The 20,382-nt window shown below is 44.2% G+C and overlaps 2 protein-coding genes across 3 annotated transcripts in view; one reads left to right on the plus strand and one right to left on the minus strand.

The window, feature by feature from the left end:
- Positions 1–3,137, plus strand: part of TCFL5 (transcription factor like 5) — a 5,263-nt gene extending 2,126 nt beyond the window's left edge. The window contains exons 3-6 of one of the 2 annotated variants that reach the window (XM_026862023.1): positions 235–394; positions 968–1,211; positions 1,696–1,837; positions 2,521–3,137. In XM_026862023.1, the coding sequence (XP_026717824.1) occupies positions 235–394; positions 968–1,211; positions 1,696–1,837; positions 2,521–2,640 (666 nt within the window). In that variant the 3' untranslated portion in view covers positions 2,641–3,137. The remainder of the gene's footprint in view (positions 1–234; positions 395–967; positions 1,212–1,695; positions 1,838–2,520) is intronic. The other variant, XM_026862024.1, reaches the window with a different exon arrangement.
- A 63-nt stretch (positions 3,138–3,200) lies between these two features.
- COL9A3 (collagen type IX alpha 3 chain) overlaps positions 3,201–20,382 on the minus strand; it is a 40,491-nt gene continuing 23,309 nt past the window's right edge. The window contains exons 20-32 of the mRNA XM_026862021.1: positions 19,958–20,002; positions 18,973–19,026; positions 18,514–18,567; positions 15,500–15,553; positions 14,684–14,755; positions 11,154–11,189; positions 9,770–9,814; positions 9,206–9,238; positions 8,683–8,829; positions 7,911–7,965; positions 6,988–7,170; positions 6,646–6,723; positions 3,201–4,664 (exon numbers count right to left, since the gene is read on the minus strand). Of these exons, the coding sequence (XP_026717822.1) occupies positions 4,489–4,664; positions 6,646–6,723; positions 6,988–7,170; positions 7,911–7,965; positions 8,683–8,829; positions 9,206–9,238; positions 9,770–9,814; positions 11,154–11,189; positions 14,684–14,755; positions 15,500–15,553; positions 18,514–18,567; positions 18,973–19,026; positions 19,958–20,002 (1,032 nt within the window). The 3' untranslated portion in view covers positions 3,201–4,488. The remainder of the gene's footprint in view (positions 4,665–6,645; positions 6,724–6,987; positions 7,171–7,910; positions 7,966–8,682; positions 8,830–9,205; positions 9,239–9,769; positions 9,815–11,153; positions 11,190–14,683; positions 14,756–15,499; positions 15,554–18,513; positions 18,568–18,972; positions 19,027–19,957; positions 20,003–20,382) is intronic.

Here is a 20,382-nt window from a genome sequence, read left to right on the forward strand (position 1 = left end):
CCCCCCCCCCCCCCCCCCCAACTCGCAGTAACCTCTGAAGCAAGAGTGATAACGTTGGGAATGTCAGCAGTATCCCAAAAATATTCGTCTGTCCAAATCCCATGGTTGTGTGCAGAAGTAACTGGGATTTACTGAATCATGGGGCTAAAACTTAAGAAGTTAATGTGCAGATACCAAAACAGGTTCTTTTTGATGTTTATAGTCCTCCAAATATTTTCCTTCTGGTTTTCCCAGACCTCTGGAACGACTTGCACTATTTTGGAAGCTGCCAAACATCAGGACCTTGGGATACCCAAGACATTAACTTTCTGCCATCAGGAAATGGAATCCACAAAACAGACAGTAGGTGCTATGAATAAAGCTTTGCCTGAGGAAGGTTGGATTAAAGTTGGAGGTAAACCATTTATCTTCTTTTCACTTAGCTTTCTCTTGCCCTTAAAATCTACAATTTTCCCTGAATTTTTGTGTTTTCTAGAATGAATATGATTTTAGTGAATCATATGAGGTGTGGTTTTTATGTCGGAGATGTGCTATAGATGATAATGGGACTAGATTTCTCAAAAAAAGTTCAACACCTGTGAGTTTAGCTATACTTCCAAAATTCTTTAGCACTTCTAACTTGAAATGAGAAAAGCTGATGTTTCTTTCTACACTTTTTGACCCCAAAGTTGATACAGCAGATCCAGTCAGTATCCAACTGAAGAATATTTAAGGGACTGCCTCATGCTTATGAAAGGGAGGCATGATCTCAGTGGGTTCTCTGGGAAAATAGAAGTTAGGTGGATTTTGAAGCAGCAAGCAGTGCCTTAGGGCTTCTGAAGGCCATGCCTTGCTGTAAGAGTTGCTCTAGGTTGGCAATAAACCTTCGAAGATTATTACACGTAAATAAAGCAACAACAAATTTTTTTTTTTCCGTGATAAGTGGGTTATAAATAGGTTCTTCTTTTCCTCTTTATTTTTTTCCAAGAAGACACCTTATGCAAGCAAGAGGTGAAGAGAAGCTGCAGCTGCGTAGGCCCATTGAATCCTAACGCAGATCGCAAACCTCTTGGCGAAATTCAGAATGTATGTGACAATCGCCAGAGCAGCACCTCAGCCCAGGGCCCCTGGCAGCCAGCACGGCCCAGGCCGAGCTCACAGGCACCACCTGGCACACAGGAGGGGATCACTCAGCGGAGGGAGAGACACAACCGCATGGAGAGAGACAGGAGGTAATTTCTGTGGAGGGTGGCAAGGCAAAGTTTTTGAAACTGAAAATATTCGGGTCATTATCCAGAGTAAAATGTAAATTTGACATGCTTTGTTTTACCTTGAAAAAGCAATGCTTTTGAAGCGTTGAAAAATCGTGGTGAGGGTTTGGTGCTTGTTAGATGAAAAAACATAACGAATGTTTCATTGTAGTAGGCTTTAGGGGGTTTTTTGCACTATAAACAAAAAGATTTTGAAACATTTAACCAGTTCTATAAACTTGCATATAACACAACTAATATACAAATACAAAGCTTGTGGCAAACAAAAAGTCGTCTCCAAAGTCCATGGCTTGTAGCACATGTGAATAGTCTTCCTTTTTTTTTTTTTTTTTTTTTTTTTTTTTACTGCTTTTCCTTTTTTTTTTTACTGCTTTTCCTTTTTTTTTTTTAATTTTTTTTCCTTCCTTCTGGCCCATGGGTTATAACCTTTGGTATTTGCCTGCAGGCGCAGAATCCGTTTTTGTTGTGACGAACTGAATCTTCTAGTTCCATTCTGTACTGTTGATACTGATAAAGCAACAACTTTAGAATGGACAACCTCGTTCCTGAAGTACATTCAGGAACAGCACGGGGATTCGCTGAAACAGGTTTTAAATCTAATTTCATTTTTGTTCTTGATAAAAATGTGAAGTGTTTTATCCTTACGTAGCTAAAAGTCTGGGGAATGTTTGTGCTTGATGCTGTTTGTGAAGAACCATTGTATCCTTGAACATTCCTTTACTTTTTTTTTCTTAATAGCTGGTTCAGTTCAGTAGTGTGACATAGGGTGTCCTCAGTCAGGGTTTTCAATAAGATTTTAAATTATTATTTTTTTTTAGTTAGCCCAGTTCCTGTGTGTGTTACTATCTGAACAGCAATGTAGAATTGAGGTCCTCTTCAGCCATTCTTCCCCTCCCCTTCATTTTCTCTACTTTCCACGCTTTTCAGAGCTGCCTTCTAGTTAGTTTTCATGAACTAGTAGTTAAGGGATGGGATTCATGCTATCTCAAAGTGGGTGAGAGTAGTAAAGGGTTACGTGCCCTTTAAGCAGCTCCTGTGCTACCACACCAGCAGTTGCAGCCCCAGAGTAATTCTGGCTCTGCTGAGTATCTTCAGGGTAGCTGGAGTGTGTGTGGAAAAACCTGCTTGCCCCTCAGCACTGCCTGCTAAAGGTCTTTTTTGTTTGTTTTTTTTTTTAAAAATAAGACACTAGTGAAACAAAAACATAGATCTCAGTTATGTTTAATGTAGATATTTACTTGTTATTTGTCTTTTGTATGTTGATTTTTAGGAATTTGAGACTGTGTTCTGTGGCAAAACAGGCAGGAGACTAAAAATAGCAGGATCAGAGTCATTTGTAACGCATCCAGTGCAGGAAAACAAGCGTGGCTTTGGAGACCAAGTAGTCTGAGCTGACCGCCTTGAACTGTACAAGTGTGGCTAACAACAGCCCAAACTGTATTTTAGTTTCTTTGTCTACAAGCTGAATATGAATTACAAAATATAACTTGTAAAAATATATAAATAGCACTTTAAAGAAAATATTCTCTATTCAAAATGGAAATGAAAGTTAAATACCAGCAAGAGAAATCAGTGCTGTCAAAGGAGCTTTGGGACTAGAAGCTACAAGAAAATGTCCTGACAGCTAAGTATTTTTCCCCTTTAATTATAAGAAATTTGCTCTTTTTCTGTTCGTCGTTCGGCTTTGGGGTTTTTTTGTGGTTTGTTGTTTGGTTGTTTTTTTTAAAAGATGATCCAGTACAGTTAAAAATAGGTGTAGAACTTCAATGTGTTATTTTAATGACTAGATGCAAATGTACTCTTCAAATGTAAAAAGAAATTAAAATTACCATAGTATAATGCCCATTTTTTTTCCATTAAAAATTTAAGTTCTATTAGTTAATTGAATAAGTGCATAGTTTTTAAACTATGCTGATACTATGAAGTTTACATTTGCCAGAGTATTTTAACACGCTCAGCCCTGAAGAGTGCTGTTAAAATTTTTTTAAAATACAGTACTACTTTTAATGTCTATCACACAACATTCTACAAGTTCGTGTATTGTTACTTTAGTCCAAGAGTGGCATATTGTAAACAGTAGATTATTTAAGTGCACAAACTATTTTCATATTTAAAGATAAATAGGACTCCTTTGTTCATAGGCTTTAGCATATAGGGCAGAAATAGAATAGTGTGTGAGCTGAGAGTGGTTTTACTAATTTTTTTTAATAGATGATGCTAGCAGGTTTTAAAGTACAAAAAGGTCACTGAAAATAAATAATGTTTGGAATCACGGATATGGACAATTTTGCATCATTTTATTTCCAAACAAGCCTAGTATCACCACTTCTGGAAAACAGAGTTCAGCTGAGTTAATCTGATGTTTATAATGACACTTACAACATCACAAAGAAAAGGTTAAAAAAAAAAATCTCATTTTATTTTTACAACAGTTCATACAGGTGTTTTTGGCTGGACTTCAGAAGAGCATCCTTTCTTACTTGGGGTTTCATTCACAATTACTGTGCAAATAGCTTAAGTAGAGGTCGTGAAAATGCTGTTACTTGATTTCCTTTATTATCATATGGAAATATACAAAAATTCTCCCTTGTAAATTAAAATATATACATTACACCTTTTGCAGAATTAGATTGCAAGAGGATTACTCTTTACTAGTTGAGGAGCAATCTGAAAACTGATAACTGACAGCATATACATAAACAATGGTCTTTACTTAAGCCAGAATCTTAAGATAATAAAATACTGGATGTTTAAATACCTAATTTCACTGATGAAAGCAGCAGTTAGGTGCCTGAATACCTTAAGAACATGTGTTTTAGTGCACAAACCTGCATAACTGAAGTCAGGGGGGCAGCACCAAGGAATTCACTTGACAAGGCTCAGATGTTTATAGAAAAAAAAGTCGTGATCTTTAGTACACTGTTAGGAGGGTGATGGTAAAAAAGGAACAATGCTTCCTCTTGCAGGTCTCTCAAACAAAGGGAGAAAGGGAAGGTGAGGTTGTTTAGCAGTAAAAATGCTGGAAAATAATTGTGGGGTAGGAGAAAATACTCATAAAGCATCTTTTAATTAAATTTTCATCTGATGCTTTCTTTTCCATAGAACTGTGTCAAAGTCTCCACTTAATACAATAGAAGGAACATCTGTCCATTTATCACTAGGAGGATTCTGTCTGTTTTCTTACAATGCACCATTTATTTAAATATTCAGTCATTTCTCCACTTCTTGTACTGTTTTCTTATGATTTTTTGGAAGTTGATGCTCCAACAGCTCCCATGCAAGCAGATGTGTCACATATTCCTGGAGTTCCCTGAGCCCCAATAGCACCAGGAGTCCCAGGATCCCCTGGAAGACCGGGTTCACCCTGAGCACCGTCCCGGCCATTTTTTGTAATTCCAGGTACACCAGGTGGTCCTAAACAAGAAGGGGGAAAAAGATGACATGAATTATTTCTTCTTCTTTTTTTTTTTTTTTAATATATGTATATATGTGTGTTACTTTTAGAGTTCTTAAAATACTTTGAGTGTCTGTACATCAGACTTGTTCTGGCCTGTTGAATACAAGGTGTTGAATAAACTTAGTCTGAATCTGGAGTATGTGCACTGGATTTTTTAGAGAACCTCTGGCTTTACTGGAACTACCTCGGTATGGCTGAAGGTGGATGTTTATTACTGCACTTTTGTAACCACCTGTGTCTGCTTTGACTTTTGCTGACCCCTGCAGAACAGGATTCCTTCTCAGTACTGCCTCAGTTAGGATCTGACACCATGAATAAGAACAAGTCATTTGTGACCGGAATTATTTTATATCATGCCTGAATAATTTGCTCAAGGGATGTCCTGGATGCGTGACCTTGCAGCTTCCTTCTTGTGACAAGAGGAGTGCTCACAGCTGTCCCTCCTCCACAGCCACCAGCTTGTTCCTCAGGCACCTCCTGAGGCCCAACTGTCATTAACATTCCAAGGAAGGGGAGTCAAGAGAACAACCACGATACAGAACATCTCCCTGACATTACAGATGAGTTTCCTTCGTGTCTAATTTCAAAAACGTGCTCACTGTGAAATACATAGTTGGTTTAGTGGCAAAAAGAATTTCTGCTTTGGGTGGACTCAAGCTATTATTTCCTTTTTCCTTCAGATGCCAAAATAATTCACAAAACACTGATTTCTGTAAGAGCAGTTTTCTAAATTACTGTGTATGACTGTGTCTCCCTGAGGGGCAGCTGTAGCAGGTGGTCTATAAACCTGCATTTCTGTCTTAGTTATGATGGAGAGATGGTGCCTGATTCTTTTTATTCATGTAAGTGATGAACTGTGTCTGCTGTTCCTCTCCTTTACATTTCAGGAGTAGGACAAATGCTCTCAATATCTAATATGTGAAACACGGTGTCTTTTTACATGCTTTGGAAAAGAAAACATTTATGGATTAATGCATAATTATTTTATGGAAGAATCTGACGACTGGGTGCAAATATTCTGGTTTTAGGAAGTGATATGGGTGCAGAGCCTGCTGTTCGTGCCTATAGCTTATTTATTGTACAGATGTAATCACAATTAGAAAAGCTGCTTTAAGAGGTAAGCAAAATAAAGAATCTTCTTCCAAGTTTCTAAGAGATACTCATTAATTTGCACAAATTAATCTTTGAATCTTTTGAGAAAGCATTTGTGACTTGAGGAACTGGGATTATAGGTACGGAGCAGTGACACCACTGCCTCTCAAAATCATTACACTAGGAACTTATATTTGTTTCTGGTAAAAATGAAATGTTGTCCCTGATTTCTCTTGTTTGATCCAGAAACATGAACTGTATTTTGGAGGACTGTAGCTGGTGGCCCAGGCCGCAGCTCTCACTGCAGCTGTTCTTTAAGCAGAGCATCAGAGGCATGTCCATGAGGAAAGCAGGCAGCAAGCACAATCCTTTTGCCTTAATCCGGAGCCAGAGCCTCACAGGTGTCACACACCTTTAAATGAACTGCTACACTACTTGTTAATTAACTAGTTAGTTACTGCATATGAAGTACCACTGGAAAGAATAACCTCCAGCCTCATGGGAGTAGTTAAGAAGGGTTCTGATGTCCCAATCTATAAAAGCTCCTGACCTTTCACAGCCATTAGTGGAAGAAACCAAGAACAAATGAAGAGCCTGCCTGTCCCAGCAGCCTTTTCTCAAAAACAGCCTCCAAAACATTTAGGACTAGACAGGAGTGGTGTGAAGAGGGGATGTGCTGATTAAGTTCTATTGTTCAAACCATCTGTACCTGCTGTACCCACAAGGAAAACCACTCTGCAATCACAGGGACAAAGTGATTATAATATACTGCCACCAGTACACAGGGCTGTCCCTTGTAAGCTTTTACTTTAGTCATGGTTTATTAAATTATTTGCACAACCTTACCTTGAAGTCCTTGATCACCATCAGGCCCATCAATACCTTGACCAACGGGTCCTTTATCTCCCTTCTCGCCCGTGTCACCTTTAATCATAAACAGACAATTTCAACAGTGAGTTGTGTGCTGCAGCTGCAGCCAGGGACAGGAAGGGGAAAAACAAAAACTCAAAATCCTCAGGACGTTGCCAGGATGTTTGCTTACACTGCATCCCTAAAGATGCAGAACTGCTCCCTGGAACTCCACCCGCTGCCCAAGGCCTCATCTTTTCTCCTCCGCTGCTGAAATCGGTACAAGTTTGCAATTTATTTCAGTGGGCGTCAAAGAGAAGCAGGTTGCTTTAGTCTTACCTCTAGGACCAGGATCACCAAGTTCTCCTGTTGGGCCTCTGTATCCGGGGGGCCCACGAGGACCAGGATGCCCAACGCTTCCCGTGGCTCCAGGAGGACCCGGGGGACCAGCTGGGCCAGGGCGACCCGTCATTCCCGGAGACAAGGGCTTTCGCAGATTAGCAGCTAACTGTGCAATTTGATCTGAAAAGAACAACGAAAAAAACCTGCGTGTCTGACCTTCTCAACTCTTTGCTTGGCTGTCGTCTGCCACCGCGTGTGCTTCGTCGAGCGAGCAGCTGAAAGCAGCACTGCCTGCCTGGGAGATCTCGCTCCCTGCCGCTCCTACACACCTACTGCTCCTGCAGAAGGAAACACTGAATCTCTCCTCAGCTCATCTGTGGCTTTTAGGTTGGGTTGGTTTGGGTTTTTTTTTTTACATTTCCAGAAAGGGAGATTTTGGTCGGAAATCTGCAGGTTTTTAAGCCATTGATACTTCCTAAACTACTTTAAAAAGATGTTGAGTATTCTAGAAAACAATCAGTAAAAGACATTTTCTGAAGCGAGATTTCAGAGTTTTAACTTCATCCCAAATGGTGAACGTGACCCCTAAGCACAGCGCAGTAACTCCAAAGGAAGATGAAGAACCCCTGGGAGCCAGCCCGGATCGTGCCCCAGGAGAAGGGGGTGCCACGCGGGGGACAGCTGAAGTTCAGAACCACCCAGGCTGGGGCAGATGCTCTCCCTGCCTGGGCCTTGGCCACACATGTGCACAATCACAGAATCAAGGTGACCTCCTGAAGAATCTCCTGACATTAAATATATTTTTTTCATATTAAGATTAAGAAAGAATAATAAATCTCAGGAGCCACCTTATGTTCAGGATCTACTCATCTTCAGCTAAATACGGTAATTAAAGTCAGTTTTCCCTCAGTAATACTCACCATTTATCATTTCCCCACAGAGTTCTCTTATATGTTGTTCACTGGCCTCTTTGCCCTGCAATTCACAGAAGAATCTGTCCTTACACACACCATGTTATCAGTAATCATCCCTGACAGAAGCTTCAGGACACAAAACACCTTTCCAGCAGTTCAGTAAGCAGCAGGGGATCCCACAGGACAAGGAGGGGGTTTTCCCTTCTTCAGAAAATGACAGCTTCAATTCAGAAGCTCTGTCATACTAATGGCAGAGATTAATTTTAATATTAGACCAGTTTAATGTTTTAATATTAGGCCAGTTTAAAGTTTAATCTGGGGCTTATTTGGCCTCTCCTGGACCAAGACAGAGGTCTAACATTTGAGGTATCTAATGGTATTTTGAATGTAATGATGATTACTGATTGATTATTCATCATTACTGATCAATATTAATCATGATTAATGAATAAAAATTATATTATTAAATGACCAACTTCTAAGTGACTTTTTTAATGAGAACAGTGACTCGTAGCCTGTTCCAATGGACACATATAATCTGTCTGGGTATCTTTGAGAGAGATTAATTCTCCAAGTCACACATTCTGGGGGACTTTAATTCTGAAGCTTGCAAACTTTTAAACCTTTTTGCAAGGCCGTTAGCTTGCACGCACAGTTACCTACTTCTGCCTGCTCCAATGCAGGACCTTATTTTTTTAAACATGCACCTAAACTCCACGATCCATTTATTTCCTTCAGACACTCCGTGACAGTGCCCCAGGAAGCTGATTCTACTTACAGGAGGCCCAGGTTTCCCCGTGATGCCAGGAACGCCTCTCTCCCCCTGATGGCCCATGGGCCCTGGATGTCCTGGGATCCCTGGTACGCCAGCTGTCCCATTAGGTCCTTGGACACCTTTGGGACCAAGTTCTCCTCTTTTTCCTGGCTGAAATAAAGAAGAAAAAAAACAACCCAGCACTTAAAATGGAAGACACGGTCCATTCTTTTCTCATTGGGATTAGTTAAGCCTTTCTTCAGGTCTCCCTAACTGCTCTGGCTGACCATGGACATTTCTTACATCGCATCAGTGGTTTTACATATAGAGGTCATGATAACATGAGTCCTGGCTGCATCAAAATTATCAAACACATTTGAATGTTTCGAATGCCACAAAAAGTTGTCATTGTCATAATTTTCACGGCATGACCATGAAAAAAAACATGATTCTAGGAAACGATGCCAGAACACAGCATCAAAAGATGCCATGAGCACGTTTACTCCCAAACTTTTTGGGTCATGAGCCCGCAGTGTCTGACACATACCTCTCCTTTTTGGCCAGGGGGACCAAAGGGACCCTGTTAGAAAGAAAAGGGAAATAAGAAAGAATGTTCCATTCAGAAAACACATCTAAAGTCCAATCTCCCAGGCTCCAGGAAGCTGCGGTGACACGTACGTGGCACCTAACGGCCTTTTCTACCAAAGGGGCCAGGAATGGCAAGAGGGTGCTGGAGACCAGACTCAGCCCCGGCACAACAGGGAGAGGACTCTAACTCCCAGACTGAATGTGGTCCAGGCAACCTGGCGACTTCGTGAGCTGGCCCACACGCCCCGTGGACAGAGCAGTGTTGTGACAAACGAGTGCTGACCCGCCACAGCTCTGCGGAGGCCACGCTGGCCCTCGGTGCTCGCCAAGGACAGGAGGAGAGCTGATGCACACCGTGAAAGCAGCGGCGGCAAGGCTGGGGTTGCCTTCTCTTGCTCCCGACCAGCAGGGTGGGACCTCTGGGATGGTTAATTCTGACTGACCATGTTAGTTCTGGACACGTGGCTCTCTAGACTCATCTGTTATTTGAGGAGTCAGTTCTACTGAATGGAAGGACACCTACCAGTTCTCCTTTGTCGCCTGGGAGGCCATCTGCTCCAGCAATGCCCTGAAAGGGAGATACTGGAATTAACCCTGCACCTACTGGTGCGTAAAGATTATTGGCAGTGAGGCTTGGATAACCTCAGCTCCCGAGGGAGATGGGGCCACTTAGCAGCTTATACAGCTACTCCAGCAAGAGGAAGTTCTCCCTTCCCAAAGCTGAGCTCTACAGTAGCTGTTCTGCCGTCAGTGGCACTTGTTGCTGTTGAATTCAGCCTGTCACCCAAGTTCCAGCTTGCACAAGGACAAGGTGCCCTTTGCAACAAGCCAGTACTTGGATGAAAGGCAGAATTCATACGAATGAGAGCCCTGATGGGGTGGCCATAAAAAGACATCCACGGGCTGGCACTGGCATTCCTCGTACAGGGAATCTAAATTTCAGGTTCCCCAGCTCCGGGTCTCACAGAAAAAGTGGGTTTGCAAAGTGTTCAGTGTCCAGCTGTGTCCTCCAGGCTTCCTCAGTCAAAGTCACCTGCAGAACAGCTTCATGGCACCCTTAAAGAGAAGCGATCATCACTGGGTGAGGACCACCCCCTCATTATTTTTAGTAGCCATGATCCATTGGCTGATCAGCTCCATGGAGCCGACAGCACCGAGTGCGACTGGAGCATCGCTGGGGACCACACGAACCGCCGAGTCTGCCGGGCCACATGCTCTGCAGCAGAGCTGGCTTATTACACGAGTATTAGAGCAGATAATTAACATTGTTATGGTGACTCTATGGCTTTAGAGAGGAAGTTATTTCAAGACAAACAGAGGTGAGGTTTGGTCTTTCCCTTAGCAACAGAGACCACACAGACACGGACACCGGTAAACAAAACGAGCAACGCTTGCTGGAAATGCCCTTGCTTTCTGCAAAACCAGTCTTGCATTAATGAAAGTCATAAATTTGAAGAAAACTGGCTCAAAAGCTCATCGCTGAGACTGATCCAGCTACGGAAGTTAAGCAGCAAAATTAAAAGATTAAAATCAGTCTATTAGCGTGCCAAGCTTTGAGGCTAGGATGAATCCTCTTCATCAGGCACATGGAGTCCAGTGAAGAGCTGCACTTCTAAACTGAACTCGGGAGGAGTAGGATGTGAGGAGCTCATACACGGCACACCTCGTGGTTACAAAATGCACAGCAAGAGTCTAATATTTTTATCACAGCATTTTCACGTGTCTCCACTAGAACAGACTACATCTCTTTCGCCAACACAGGAAAAACAGGAGCATTGAGGGTTTTGTCGGTGCCTGCCCCAGAGTGTTTTCATTTGAGGGAAGAAAAGCAGTTGTGTGTCAAAGGCTGAGCCTAAGGTACAGTTTAAATGCCTCTGCTAATTTACAGCGTGAAATTTATCACTTACCTGGTTACCTTTGGGACCAGGAACACCAGTAGGACCCTGAGAATAAGTATAAGAAAGAAGGAAAATGAACTCAAACTTATTTTCCTGTGGATTCCTGGTGCAGTCAGCCTTCCACTCACTCAGCAAGGGGTTGGGAATTAGTCTCCCAACTGCCAAGTAGGAGGGTCCGAATCTCATTCGCACTTCTAGAAATAAGAAGAGGTTTTAAGCATCCTTGCTAGGTTTGCAGCACTCCACAGGCAGCAGTTTGCGTTGCAGGACAGTTTCTCAGACCTCTTGCCATGCCAGCGACAGTGCAGAGCAGCTGCCAGACCAGGCAGAACCTCCTGACTCAGGCCTGGTGGTTCCTCTGCCCACCAAATCCTCATCCAGCCAGACCAGAAAGACTTTCCTGGCACGGCTCAGCAACGCGCTGCTCCCCACCTGCCTCCACGGGTCACCCACACGGGCCTTTTTCATACCATCCTCCTCAATTTCCTAAACAAAACCAAAATGAATTCCGTGATTTTAATCCTAGCCTTTAAAAACCCGTTTCACAAAGGTCAGCTTTCACATCCCTCCCAGGGGTGGGAACCCTGTTTTGCTTCTGCCCCTCTGCTTTTCATTATTGTCATCTCACAACCGTGACCAAACCAGCAATTTTACAAATTCACTCATTAAAGGACGAGGTCCAGGATGAGACTTGGTGGAGGATTGATCTCTGCCTTTCACACCTGAAGATGTGAGAAGCAAATTGAATTTACTCATGGTATAAAATGGACAAGAACATTTTTGTACTGCAAAGGCCAAAAGCCAGGATTGTTTTTCAAAGCTTTGTCAGACTGTCAGTTTTCCTGGGGCTTTATGTGCTCTGGACTTGGAGGTTCACAGAACAACACAGCCACTGGAATAAAATAGATGATGAACTGATGATCACCCTACGAATAATTCGGGCAACTTGAAAAATCCTTCCAGTTTTACCTTCCTGATATTCACAGAGAAGACATGAGACATTTTCAGACCTATTCATGACTCTGGGTCTATATAGCAGAGCCGACCAGGAATTCAGGAGAACCCCAGAGTTTTTTCTCTCCAGCAAAATCTACATGGGAAGTTCAACCCTGTTACCCTCAAACAGGATTTCTACAGCACATTCATCAATCTGACATCTGCAAACTGAACTTTTTTTTTTAATAATTAGATCTGGAGATGGCTCAGTAGAACAGAATCTTTGAGGAGGACAAACACATATAACAAGGGCATGTCATTTTGCTCAAGTCAAGCACTGAATAGGTTAAAGAAAGGGGGGGATTGTATTAAAGAAAAAATAATTCTCAGCAAAACAGCAAAGTGGAAATGCAAAAATGACTGCGGCTATTTATAACTCCCATCTTGTGTTGGCTAATGGCAAAGGCAGTATATTCTTTTCTGAACATTATCATATAGATTTATACCGCTGGCTTCACAGAGTCCCAAGGTTCCATGAAAGTTTATGGCAATAAAACACCGTTTAGTCACCGAAGACCACATCCTGCGAGGAACACTCCCTTAAAGAAAAGCTCAGCCCAAAAGATTCGGATTGAGAACGGTAATTTACAGTTTCCTAGCAGCAGAACAAGTGACAGGACTTTAGGACCACCAGCTCCACGTCCACCAGCATGTTTGTGTCACTCTCTCAGTTAAACACGAAAAACATTTTTGGGCAAACATCTGGTGATGCCAGGATGGAGCAGAGAGAGACGTTGCCCCAGATGGCTGCCAGCATCCAGAATCCTCAGGAAATGGATCATAATAAAAATCCTTAGGAAAATATATTTGCTTATTGCTACCTCAGTCAGAAATAACAGTCAAATCCGTCCTGTCCCCAATATCCGACTCCAACAAGATGGTTTATATATCATCTCAATGCTATTTTATATCTCACAGTCAAATGCACTAATCCACTCGTGTTTTTCATGCCAGCAAACACACTGATATGCTGCTTTATATTCCCAGCCACAGTCAGTCCAAGGACTGTGAAAAAGCACATCAGGACCTGTTAACTCGGACATGCAGGATTTTTTTTTTAATTTTTTTTTTGAAAAGAAAAAGCCCCAATTGATTTCAGGAGAATGTGGCGGGTTAACCTGCAGCTGGGATGCTGCGATTTATTGCTCCTGTACTTTAGTTCTCCTTCCACACACCAGGACCGGCAGGCTGGGTGGGCAGGGAAGCAAACCCAGGGCAGCACCTGCTGCACTCTCTGTCCACCCCCGGCGGCAGAGGGTTTGTTTAAGCGCCGAAGACGCGGTCTGTAGGGTTTTAGGGTCTTCCCAGCCCAAATCTTGTGCCTGGTAGTAAGTGTGGAAATCTGCAGGGCTGCTTGCTTGGCACAGCCCTCGCTGCTGCCCGCACGGAGGAGGACTGCGAGCACGCGGGGCTGTCACAGACACCAGTGGGACTGGGTGGGCAGGTGGAAGTTACTCTGAGTTACTCGGTTGCGTATGAGGAGGTGGAAAAGTTTCCAGCATTACCCAAACCTGCTACAGCATGCTTTCCTGGGGAAAGCTGTTAATGAGCTGGGGTGTTAAGAAACGATCAACAATTACATCTTAGAGTAACTACCCTTAACTTGAGACCCAGAAAAAAATCCTATTTTTTTTTTTTTTTCCTTTAAGCAAAACATTTTCCCTCTCTCTGCTTGGAGCAGCTCTCTGGACACCACGCTGCTCTGTGCAGGGGCCTCTTCCCCTCCCGACCGTACATTTTTCACCACAGCGAAGCCCTGAATGCAGTCAGAACCCTGGAGCCCCACAATAACTCTCCTGTTTCACACTTCCAGGCTCACAGTCCCTCCAAGCCGGCACAGAAGGGCCATTGTGAAAGCCCCGTGGTGCCCCTGCGATTGCTTACACAGAAACTTCACCTTAAAGCTGGAGTCGAGGGAGCCAGCAAACACACAGCTACTGTTCTCCTGCGAGCCTCAAACAAATGTCATTCACTTTGCCCTGCTGGCTTCTTTTAAATGAGAATTAATTCATTTAAATAAGAGTCGCATTTATTCTGAGGTGTGGGGCCCAGGTACGTTGCTGTTTGAGAAAGAAAAAAATCACTGAGCAAACTGTAATTTTAAAAAAGAAATCCAGAAAACCTAATCAATCACCTGAGTAACAAAAATGCATGAACCAGCTCTCCTGTGCGGACGGGGAGCAAGGCTTTGGCGAAATCAGCCTACAGAGCAGGGAAAAAAACCAAAACAATCACCTGTTCTGGCTGGGATAGAGTCCCAAATTCTCTTTTAAACAATCCTGCCTAAAAATAGCGGGAGTTCCTGAACTGAAACAGAAACAAGGGCAGGAACAGACGAGGCGGGATGCACGAACCGGCTGTAGGGTCTGTCCTGGGCATGCAGCAGCCTCAGAGGATGGACGGGGACACCCAAGGTACCCACCCCTCCACCAAGCCTCCTTGTGTTTGCTGGGGTGAAGCATCTACACCGTGTTTGGGGGCCCCATTAAACTCTAATTTCATATCTGCCACACAAGAATTAGTTCCAGATGTCTCCTCCTTACCCTGTCCCCTAACTCCCCACGGATTCCAGTTGGGCCAGGAAGGCCAGGTTCACCACTGGCACCTTTGGGACCCTGTTGGGAAAACAAAAAAAAAAAACCAACCATAACCAAGCTACAGCTTACAATGCCGGGAAACCCCATGTGCCCCAAAGTTCATCAGTCTCCATAACATAATCACAAAGTCATTTGTCTTAGACTCCCTCTTTCCTTTTTTCCCCCAGGACCTAGGGACTGCTTGCTGGCTGCTGGTGCCACTTGTGTTGGTTGGTACAACTCACTCCCACTTCTGCCCCATCTCACAACCGAGGTCCCCCCACCCTGCCAAGGTGCTCCAGGCAGTGTTCATGAAATCACATCTGTGACTCCGGACCAAGCGATGCTCCCAGAAGGCAGCGCCGAACACTGGGTTTCAGCCAGTTTCACTGGGGAATGGAGAGTGGTTTTGAACGCTCCCTTGGGGAGGCGAGGAGGAAATATGAGAGTCCCCAGTGCAGCAGAAGGGAAGAGGGGTTCACTGAAGATGTACGTGCTGGGGGTGTCCAGATTGAGGAGGAATTAAGGCATCTTCACATAGGTCAAACTCAAACCCTTCTTTTGCAAACAAATATCAAATAGGAATCGTTCCAGCAGGCAGCTTATCTGCCCTTCTGCTCCTCCTGCTGTACTGTGTTAATAAAGGTGTCAAACTGGTTCTGGCAAACAGACGTTTCACTTCCTACCACTTGTCATCCTGCAGTTGTCGTGCCAGAGGTTTGCAGAAAACAGCGGCCTGCCAAAACACAATGCACGTTAAATTACCCTTGTCATCATACCGACCTGGAAACCTCGGACACCGGGGGCTCCTATCGGGCCTTGAAGACCAAGTGGTCCCTGAAAAGAGGGAGATAAGCTTTGGTAAGGAGAGAATTCAGGGCCAGGTAAGTCGCTCGTGTAATTAAACTGGCTCAGGTCTAAGAGTGAGAGCATTCAGCTCTGTACTGCAGCACGCTTTGCCTGCCCAGTGGCATTGCTGACGAGCCGCTGCAGAGCTGTGCTTGCTGTTTACTGAGAATTATTAATGTTGTTATTAGTAACAGAAATGCTTCTTTGTATATGTTAATGCTCAAGAATGTACCACACTTACAAGTAGTAAAATCAATGCCAGCAAAAAGTGGGAGCATGATAGAACACAGACAATACACATTAAAGGGGATCTGCGAGCCCAATATTATACTTTTAATTGATCCAGTTCTGCAAGAAACTGCCGTAAAACATGTGCTGCCCTCACTTGGAAATGCAAAACAGCAATTGCATCCGCCTGCTCGGACATACTTGGTACCAGCAATGCAGAAAAAAAGCAGTGTCTGATGCTGGTAGTGCAGGTGCTGTTAAGAGCCTGGCTCGCTAGACAGAATGTGAATGTTACCATTAGGAGTCTCTGTAGCTTTCTAACTGAGAAAAATCACATATGCGATAATGATCTTGGGTGAAAAAAAAAACAAAACAAACCAAACCCTAAGTAATTTAGGCATCTAAATCTCATTTTGTAAAGTGTCTTCTTGAAATAGATGCCTTAGGCGAAGTGCTGTCACAAGGTGGGACTTGAGTTCCGCCTCCTTTCACAGCCATCTCTGTTAAGGGACACAAATAAACCTCAAACTGGCCGCCCCAGGCAGAGGATCGGCCAGCACGGGCTGTCCAACCTACCCAAGAAACCAGCTGTCTACCGGATTGCAGCGCAGGTGTGCCGGTGTTAAAATGGCATCTGCATTTTTTCCCTTAAGTATTTTGTCTCTAATTGTTAGGCCTACAAATTCTCCCCAGTATCTGAACATCCGCTTTCTCTCGTCATTTTTTTTTTTCTGGTTGTCACGAAGAGGAAATCCTCGCGTTTGATGTGTGACTCAAGGTAGGATCCAAACCAGGTGCCCTTATCCCTGTCTGGCTCTCAAGACCAGCCCCGTGGAGCACAAACCAGGGGCTGCCCAGAGGAAGGAGGCAGAAGAAGTCTGCTGAAATAAAGCAGCATTGTCTTCAAAAGGCTACAGAACTGCTCAGGGTTTGGTTTTTGGTGTTTTTTTTTTTTTGTGGTTAATGTTTCCACTTCTGTTTTCTGCTTGCAATTCAGTAAGGAACTTTGAGAGTTACAAATCCAGAGATCTAGGGAATTTAAATTGCATCCAAAAATTACTCTGTTGTGCTGTTGCCTTCAGGTGATGGGACCTGATAGAACCTGACGGCCTCTGAATGGGAAGAAACCCCTGGTAGGTTATGCTAAATAAAGTCAAATTGTTTTGAGCCAAACAGCCTTAACACTAGACAAATCCTGCAACTCTCAGAATAGCCCAGGCTTGACTATATTTCATATAAATTAGGACTTCAATAACACAAATCAAAAATTAGAAACAAAGAAATAAACACGGGTTCAGCTGCTGTTGCACCCACGTCAGAAGTCGGCACCAATGCAATTAGCTTGGCTGCATTTGATTTTTGGGCTATAATAATATGATACCTTTTCTGGGGCCAGCTATTTTGATGAAAAATTGCAGACATAAAAGCAAACATTATTAATTCAGTTTATTTCTAAGGCTGATTTCCCTCTCCTTGGAAGTTTAAAGAGCAGCTGCTCACAAACAATAAATCATCATACAGTTCAATTTCTTCCAAGTGGCACATACCAGAAATCATGTTAGTCTTGCTGTAGGCTTCTAGATTTCAAAATGAGATTAAGAGGGGAAAAAAAAAAAAGAAAAAAAAGCCCAACAAAACCACTGGAAGGTCAAGTCCAGCCACAATGGCAACACGAGTTGGGGAGTGACAAAATAAAAGGTATCCTAGAATTTTTAGTAGTGTGAACAAAATCAGGTTTTTATCATCCTGATACCGTTTATTATCATCTCTGCTATTCGGCAGGGACACAACAGGTAGCCGTGCAGTTATTTTCAGGTTTGCATTGCAACTCCAATTGATTTCTCGGGCTCTGAGACAACGAAGGGAACGCAATGAAAGCAGGAAAAAAGATGCTCCACTGAGGACCTCAGAGGTTTCTAACCCAGAAGTTTCCAAAAGTTCAGTTCACAGAGTAAAAAAACTGCTAGAGCTGCGTATGGAGTTTTGTTTCCTAGGGGCTCATACCTACAAGCTCCCTGCAAGATAACGCTGCTGCAGCACCGGGTGAGAGAAGGGAATGTGCGAACAGATTCCCACGTGAAATCTGTCCTGGTTGTGAACTTGGGGGCATTTTCAAGCAGTTAGGGAAAGCATGCAAACCACGTGTGAGAACGGCAAGAGATTCCCAACGGGTCCACCTACTTTTTTTTAACACTTTTCAAGCCCTTTTTGTTCAGCAGGGCGACGTGCAGGATTTCCAGTTTTGTTGCCCGTGTGGCTGCAGGTTTTGCAGTGAACCTCTACTGCTCCGAGGAAAGAGATCCAGGAACAGCAAAGACTTCACGTTTCACGGGGGGGCGGGGGAGCAACGTATAGTTGCGATAGTTTAACAGGAGTTTTGCTTCATGGATGACTCACATTAAGCACAAGCTTAAGTTTATTATTATTGTCTAATGAGGAAATATGCTGACTGTCCGGTCTCCTCTGTCTGACAGTAGCAGCTCCACAAACCTCTTGGCCAACTGCCGCTTCCTTTGCCAAAGGAGGAATCACTTTGAGTTCGCACGGGGCTGACAGGGAGAGCAGGATCTGACCCACCTATGGGGGGGTAATTCCTCTGCTGCCAAAGCTCCCCAGAGACAATACCAAGAGAGAATGCGGCCTTTTACTTTAGCCAGAGAATAATCCCCATATACCAAACTCTGCTTTGGAATCTGATTTACAAGCAGCATCGTACTTACAGTTGCTCCTCTGGGGCCCGGCAGCCCTCTCTCACCAGGAATACCAACGTCACCCTGGCAATAACACCAAAGTCAGCTGTGCTGTTTAGAAGCCACAAATCCACCCTTCCCAGCCCACTGCAGAGCCAGAACGTATTCCCAGATCCCAGACAACTTCAATCCCAAACTCCCTGCCCCGTTGGCCCGTCCACTAGGTCACCCCATGTGCCTTGGTGGGCTCTGACCTCTGCCTGCAGTGCAGTATCTGTGCCTGGGGGTGCCCACCCACCCAGCTCACATCGTGCTCCACGTGGGGCTGCCTGGGAGTGCTCAGCACCGTGGCCCTGAGCACAGCCCCTACAGTGTTACCCAAAAGTTTATTTGTACAGGGAAGCAGCATATGGGAGCTCCAGCTTCACAGTTTGGTTTAAACCACACTCAGCAGAGCTCATGGTAAGTGTTGATGATGGGGATACGTACGGGGATGCCTGGCTCTCCAGAGGGACCTGCCTCCCCCATCTCTCCAGGGCTGCCCTGCAGAGGAGAAAGAAAACAGTCAGGGCATAACTTCAGAGTCATTTCTGTCCTGCCTAGAGCAACAAACAGAGAGAGAAGGGAGTTAAAACCTGGATCAGGAAATAAAAACAGCTTTAAACTTTTACAGTTTTAAAACCAAGGCAACAAAACTCTCAACAACAGATACGTAAAGAACAGGTGAGCTGTACGTCGTGCCCTGGAAGCAGGGACTAGGGAGGGTTGCCCGCCCCAGGGCAGTGGACCCGTGAGACAGGGATGCTCTCTGGGAGAGGCCTGCTCAGACACCCCAGTTCAGTCATTCCTGCATCCCCTTTATGCAAGGAGAAGCACCTTCCTGCAGCATGCTCTCACGTGCAGGTGCAAAGGGGGAAATTCAGACAGGAAAGGGCAGGAAAAAAAAAAAAAAAGATGCTTTCCAGAACAGCTTTGTGCTGGAATGCTTTGGCCTGACTGAAATTTTCTTTTACCACACAGGTTAAGTGCCCATCTAAAGCTCCATGGAAGCTTTTCTCTTGAGATGGGGGGAAAGTCTCCAAAAGGCAAGATGAGGTAACGCTGCTCCTGCTTGCACATGCTCAGACTTTTAATTCCCAAAAGTAAAGCCTGCTCTTGGGACTCTGACAAAAGGGGGGCTGCTTCCTTCTGAGGTTTCCTAAGCCACTGACAACTCTTCTGTGTATCTGCTCTGTCTTCACTGAACCAGGTGCGAGGGCTGTCTCAGCAAGAGCAGGGCCATCTCAGCGTTACGCCTCCCGCTGCTCCTCGCTGCCAGGGGAACCAGCCCCGGCAGGAACGCCGACACCATCACTTTGGAGTAAGTCCTCCCAGGGTCTACGCGCAGGCACCAATCCCCAAAAGCTGAAAAGCTTTGCCAGGACAAGCCTAGTATCCTCCACACCAGAACCCATCATTAGAGAGATTCACTTACTGGTTCACCCTTTGAGCCTTTAATACCTGCTCTTCCAGGCAGCCCCTGAAAAAAAAACCAAAACAAACAAACAACCCACAACACATTAAAGCAATATCAGGAGAAGTGGAGTTACTGAATTTGTTATTCTGGTCTGATTTGATATACAAGGAGCAGTGTTTGCTTGAAGCAAAGGAGACTTTGCATTTCTGCACACTTTCACCACGAAAATTATGGCTTTAATTTCCCTCTTGCTCACCGCACTAGCAGCTCTACGTACACTAATCCTTGACAACTAAGAGCAAGGAGGAGGAATATACACCTAGAGCAGCAGCAGCAACACTCTGCACAGCAGAAACCTCTCTCCAGGTGTGTTCAAACTATTCTGTAAGACAAGGAAGAAAGGAATACTCCACCTGTATTTGCACAGTTGGGGGACTGGAGAC

This window comes from Athene cunicularia (assembly GCF_003259725.1).
Source record: "Athene cunicularia isolate RWA chromosome 20 unlocalized genomic scaffold, athCun1 chr20_part1, whole genome shotgun sequence".
NCBI classification, from domain to species: Eukaryota; Metazoa; Chordata; class Aves; order Strigiformes; family Strigidae; genus Athene; species Athene cunicularia.